Source organism: Mastomys coucha, unplaced genomic scaffold, assembly GCF_008632895.1.
Source record: "Mastomys coucha isolate ucsf_1 unplaced genomic scaffold, UCSF_Mcou_1 pScaffold7, whole genome shotgun sequence".
NCBI lineage: Eukaryota > Metazoa > Chordata > Mammalia > Rodentia > Muridae > Mastomys > Mastomys coucha.
In genome coordinates, this window is record NW_022196913.1 from 77,921,539 (window position 1) to 77,927,538 (window position 6,000).

General features: G+C 39.6%; 1 protein-coding gene across 2 annotated transcripts in view; it reads left to right on the plus strand.

Annotated features, from left to right (window-relative positions):
* Positions 1-6,000, plus strand: part of Fzd6 (frizzled class receptor 6) — a 31,836-nt gene that overhangs the window by 21,764 nt on the left and 4,072 nt on the right. For both annotated transcript variants that reach the window (XM_031358800.1, XM_031358801.1), the window contains exons 4-5: positions 2,310-3,327; positions 5,138-5,286. In XM_031358800.1, the coding sequence (XP_031214660.1) occupies positions 2,310-3,327; positions 5,138-5,286 (1,167 nt within the window). The remainder of the gene's footprint in view (positions 1-2,309; positions 3,328-5,137; positions 5,287-6,000) is intronic.

Sequence of the window (6,000 nt, forward strand, 5' to 3'; positions counted from 1 at the left end):
GGTCCTGGACCGATGAAAGGTTTGCCAGCCACACGGGCAGCTTCTGTTTGACTCTGGGACTCTGGAACAATGGAACACCTTAGGCTCTCAGTTCCCAGGACGATGCCTCTGCCCTTCCAAGTGCCTTTACTTTGGAACAGGCAGAAAAGCAACCCAGCTCTTGGCAGAAGCAGGTTCCCCAGCTTGTCAAGGCCCAGACACATTTTATACCAAGACTGTACAGCAAAGACGTAGCCCCAGGCATTCTCTTGAGAGTTTGCCTCTTCTAACTCTGCACCTCTCTCCCTGTCCTTCCTTTCTCGCCTGCCCTTCCCCGGAGCACAGCCTACCTACCACAGTGCAGGAGTCCTGGCATCTGACTTGCCTTGCTCTTTCTTTCCCTTATTTTCATAGCCACCCTTTCTCTCTGTGTGCCTGTCCTATTTTCAAGAAAACACACTTTGGGGCTGGAGAGATGGCTCAGTGGTTAAGAGCATGTTTTACTCTTGTAGAGGACTGGAGTTTGGTTCCCAGCACCCACATCAGGTGGCTTACAACTGCCTGGAATTCACACCAGTATTACTGTAATATTTGGGCAGGGTAAAATTGTCTTTATTAGATATAAGAATCTCAGGAATACACTTTTTTCACCTCAGTTTATTCTGTCTAGCCCTTTCTATGACTGTGAATAAGTGCCATTAATATGATTAATATTTTTTAAGTTTGACCAATTGCAGTTATAGTTCATAGTAAGAAAACAGAATTTTGAAAGAGAGGCATGGTGGTGAATAAATGTAATCTTAGCACTAAGGATGCTAAGATGGGAGGACAGCCTGAAGTATGCATCAGGATAGGCCAGCCTAACCTGTCTGCATAGTGACATACCAGAGAGTGTCTTAAACACAGTCAACTTATAAATGATCTTCATCAGTTTATTGAACTTTGCACTTTAATCTTGACTAATTATTTTGTTTCCTATTTTTTAGACATTAGGGATTTAGAACTTTAAATGTTTTATTTACATACTGAAACCTCACACAGTAACTTGGGAAGACAAGTTTTCTGGTTTTGTTTTTTTGTATTTTATCTCTAGGCTGAAGAAAGTATTCTCTGGAACTCACACATTCTGGTAGATGCATAACTATCTTCCAAAACAATGGAATAGTATGTGGTAAATTGAAAATGCCCCTCTCCTAAATCTGAGAATCTACAGAAACTCCTAAGAGATTCTGAGCCATCAGCAAGGTTATTGGTTATTCCTTTTTAAAAATGCATTTATGGCAGGCGGTGTGTGCATGCTACAGCACACGTGTAGAGGTCGGGGGACAACTTGTGGGTGTCGGCTCTTTCCTTCCACTGTGTGGGGCTGAGAGAGCAAACTTAGATTATTAGGTTTGTCTGCAAGCACCTTTACCTGCTGAGCCATTACTGGCCCCTTGTGTTCTAAAGAAGAAAAATATGTGAACATCCTTTACAGAAGAACTGTTAGCAAGCTGCGATGCGCTTACACATTGAACTGCTACCATACAGTTGGTGAAATGGATGCAGCTGACTGACACCTGCCAATAGTAAACTGAAAAACTAGTGTTACATATAGAAAGAAATTACGACATGTCATTTATATAAAGTTCAGAACCTATGAAACTACCTCATAAGGTTATGACTAGTAAATAATATAGTAAAAATACCTTTCAATGCTTGAGGAGAATAAAAACCAAATTTCTGGCAATTAATGCTTCTGAGGAGAGAGAAAAGGGAAGAAGACAGGAAAGAAGCCCTGGCCGTCCATACTGCTGCACTGCTTTATTTAAAAGTCCTAAGCAGAAATAGGTGATGTCACAGTTTTTAAACAAAGCTAAAAGATCATGAGTTTTCATTTTCTATCTTTCTGTCTTTGGAGACAGGGTCTCTCTATGTAGCTCTGGCTAACCTTGAACTCACTATGTAGACCAGGCTGGTCTCCAGCTCAGAGATCAGCCTGCCTCTGTCTTCTGAGATCAAGGTGTGTGATACTATGGTCAGCCCTTACTCATTCTCCCTCTCATTCTCATTCCCTCCATCCCTCCCTTCTCAGTCCACCCAGCCGACAAGATGCCTACTCAGTCTAGCATGTAAGTCTCCCATCAGCTATGAATGCAGCAAAGTCATGGTCTTGGAAACAAGATAAAATAAAGTGAGGAGTGGATCTGAGAGGAGTAAGGGGAAGGGGGAATATTATCAAAGTACATTGTATGCATGTGTGAGATCCTCAAAGCATTAATGAAAATATTTTTTTTTTTTAAATTTAAAAAGTGATGACTTCACATATTGAGTTTTTGTAAACTTTACAGATTGCCGTACTGTGATGACACTGTTCCTGTAACCTCTGATCCACACACAGAGCTTTTTGGTCCACAGAAGAAAACAGATCAAGCTCCAAGAGACATTGGATTTTGGTGTCCCAAGCACCTTAGGACTTCCGGGGACCAAGGCTATAGGTTTCTGGGAATTGACCAGTGTGCCCCTCCGTGTCCCAACATGTATTTTAAAAATGATGAACTAGACTTTGCCAAAAGTTTCATAGGAATAGTTTCAATATTTTGTCTTTGTGCAACTCTGTTCACATTCCTTACGTTTTTAATTGACGTTAGAAGATTCAGATATCCAGAGAGACCAATTATATATTACTCTGTCTGTTACAGCATTGTGTCTCTCATGTATTTCATTGGGTTTTTGCTGGGCAATAGCACGGCATGTAATAAGGCAGACGAGAAGCTGGAGCTTGGGGACACTGTCGTCCTGGGGTCAAAGAATAAGGCTTGCAGCGTGGTGTTTATGTTTCTCTATTTTTTCACAATGGCTGGCACCGTGTGGTGGGTGATTCTCACCATTACCTGGTTCTTAGCTGCTGGGAGAAAATGGAGTTGTGAAGCTATTGAACAAAAGGCAGTGTGGTTCCACGCGGTTGCCTGGGGCATGCCTGGGTTCCTGACTGTCATGCTGCTCGCTATGAACAAGGTTGAAGGAGACAACATTAGTGGCGTTTGCTTCGTTGGCCTCTATGACCTGGACGCCTCTCGCTACTTCGTCCTTCTGCCTCTGTGCCTCTGCGTATTTGTTGGCCTGTCTCTCCTCTTAGCTGGCATCATCTCCTTAAATCATGTTCGACAAGTTATACAGCATGATGGCCGGAACCAAGAGAAGCTAAAGAAGTTCATGATTCGCATTGGAGTCTTCAGTGGCCTGTATCTTGTGCCCTTAGTGACACTTCTTGGTTGTTATGTCTATGAGCTAGTGAACAGGATCACCTGGGAGATGACGTGGTTCTCTGATCATTGTCATCAGTACCGCATCCCGTGTCCTTATCAGGTAGGTGCTAGCATTGGAATATACCACTATTTACCTTTGATGTTCCTAGAAGTGCACTTGTCATGGTCATTTGAGGAGAGCTATCAGACACAGGGAGTAATCCCCTGTGTAGGACTGCCCCAGGAGTGCATTCTTCAAGCAGTAACTCTGTTACAATACGGCAAGTCTCCTGTAATTATTTCAAACACTAAATTGAAAACAACAACTAAGTCAGGTTATGAAAAGCAAACTATGAAGAATAGGCCTCAGCATAAGGAGAAAAGAAAAAGTGTATCTACTGAATTGGAGAGGGTTTTTTTTTCCACCTCTTTGATTAGTAGGAAAGCCCTATTAAGTTGCGCTTAACCTTTTGTGCAGAGTATGCATCTAAAAATAGAATTTGACTTTTGCCCAGCCCATCCTGCCATTCTTAACTGAAAAAGAACACACAATATAAAATATGTTTCATGTGTCTGATGCTTAGGATTATTATAAGGTGCTGCTTTTTTTTTTAAATTAAAAATTGTAAAAATATATAATTTCTTACAGAATTTCAGTTGAATTTTTAAATAAAAATTTGGGAATTTTTAAAAATACATTTTAGCAGTACACATTGTGCCTATATACTTAGGAGGCCAAGGGAGTGGGGTTGTTGAGTTTAAAGTCAGCTTGGGAATGTAGCAAGACTCTTGTCTCAAGCAAATTAATTAATTATAGTAAAACAGATTTTATCTGGCTGGGATGCAGCTGAGTGGCAGAACAGTTGCCTGACATGGCACACACCTGGCAGCTTTCCTGTCGCTCCCTTCCTCTCTCCCTCTGCCTTTCCTCCCTCTCTAGTTCTTCTTTTTAGCTCCTCCTGAAGAATCACTTTAAGTGATAGAAAGATAAACAGTGCAACATTATTAGCAGTTGGAGCTAGGTGGGAGCTAACCTAAATATATCCAGATAGGAGCTGGTTGGTAAGTTAGAACTCACAAAGAAACAAATCTTCAAGCAAAGCTTGCTCTATGCTGGTGTGGGTAGGCTTCCCAGGAGTAGCAGTTACAAAAAGCAAGATACTGTGCAATATGTGTAATACTTTTACACCTGAACACTTACAATAATGTTTGAAAATATTGCTATTTAATAAATATATTAAGATTAGTATGCTTTAAAAAAAAGTATGACTTTACTTTTTTTGAAATTTTTTATACTTTCACATCTTACTAATACTTGTTTTGTGGTAGCCAAACAAAATTTAATACCATGTGCATTAATGCAAAAAGACTATAAGATATGAGTTTAACTGTTTTTTATGTTTTAATTTTTACTTTTCATAAGTGTAAATGTCTGCCAGCATGTGTGTATATGTATCACATGTATGCTTTATGCCACAAAGGACAGTTCTTATGAACTGGAGTTATAGACATCTGTGATCCACCAGATAAGTTCTAGGAACAGAAACTGAGTTCTCTGCGTGAGCAGCAACTGCTCTGAACTGCTGAGCCATCTTTGTAGCCTCTGAACATATTTAAATGTAGATTATAGTGAAGAAAAATAAGTGAATACTTACAGACAGATATTTTAGCAATTCTGAAAGGCCAGTCTGCCAGTAGGAGACTGCCAAGACTCTATTTTTTCTGTTAAGAGCCATATGTTGATACACTTGAAAGTTTCATGTTCAGAACTTCATAGAAATGTATTGAATGTAAAATCATTGTTCATATTACCTATTCAAACCTTTTACAATAAAACAGACTGAAAATTTATAATTTGTTCAAGCTTTACTTTGACAATGCACATTTTTCTTTATATCTTAAGTATGTTAGTGTTTGTTTTGTTTTTGTAGGCAAACCCAAAAGCTCGACCAGAATTGGCTCTATTTATGATAAAATATCTGATGACATTAATTGTTGGTATCTCTGCGGTCTTCTGGGTTGGAAGCAAAAAGACGTGCACAGAATGGGCCGGGTTCTTTAAGCGAAACCGCAAGCGAGAGTAAGAGCTGACTGGTTATCTTATGATTGTTTTAAACAGATCAAAATGCCAATGTTTTACCTAGAATGATAACAATTCAAACTAATTAGTCTGTAATATCAATTCATATTTATGAGTAATTCATTTTGGTTATTTATATATATATTGTGTGTATAATGTGCTATATATATTTATATATATGCACATACATATTAATTTTCACTTGATTTGATTACTGAACACAAATTTCATAACTGTAGCTGGACGAGCAGAGCCAACTTTTAGCCCCTCACTTGGTGATCAGAGGGCAAGGCAGGAAGATGCCAAATGTGAGACTCACTTGGATAGCAAGACCCTGCCTCCAAAATACTTTTAATTCAGAACTATGCCTTACTTACTCTGTGTATAGCTCATATCTTTGTTCCCATATAACTTTACTATAACTTGTCAACTTGATTGTTAGAAAGCAAACAGAACTTATACCGTGTCCCCTTTCTTCTGGCTTACCATATAGCTAGCAATTTCTATGATACAAATATAATCAGCCCCAGTATGCTGGTGTGCATTTCATTGCCTTCAAAGCTTTGATTTTGGGCCATTTAATTTCTTGCAAGTATGCTGCTTCAGTTAGTGAAAGCATAGTAGGTGCTTGCACAAAAGACTTCACTGTAGCCTGGCAGTGGTGGCGCATGCCTTTAATCCCAGCACTTGGGAGGCAGAGGCAGGCGGATTTCT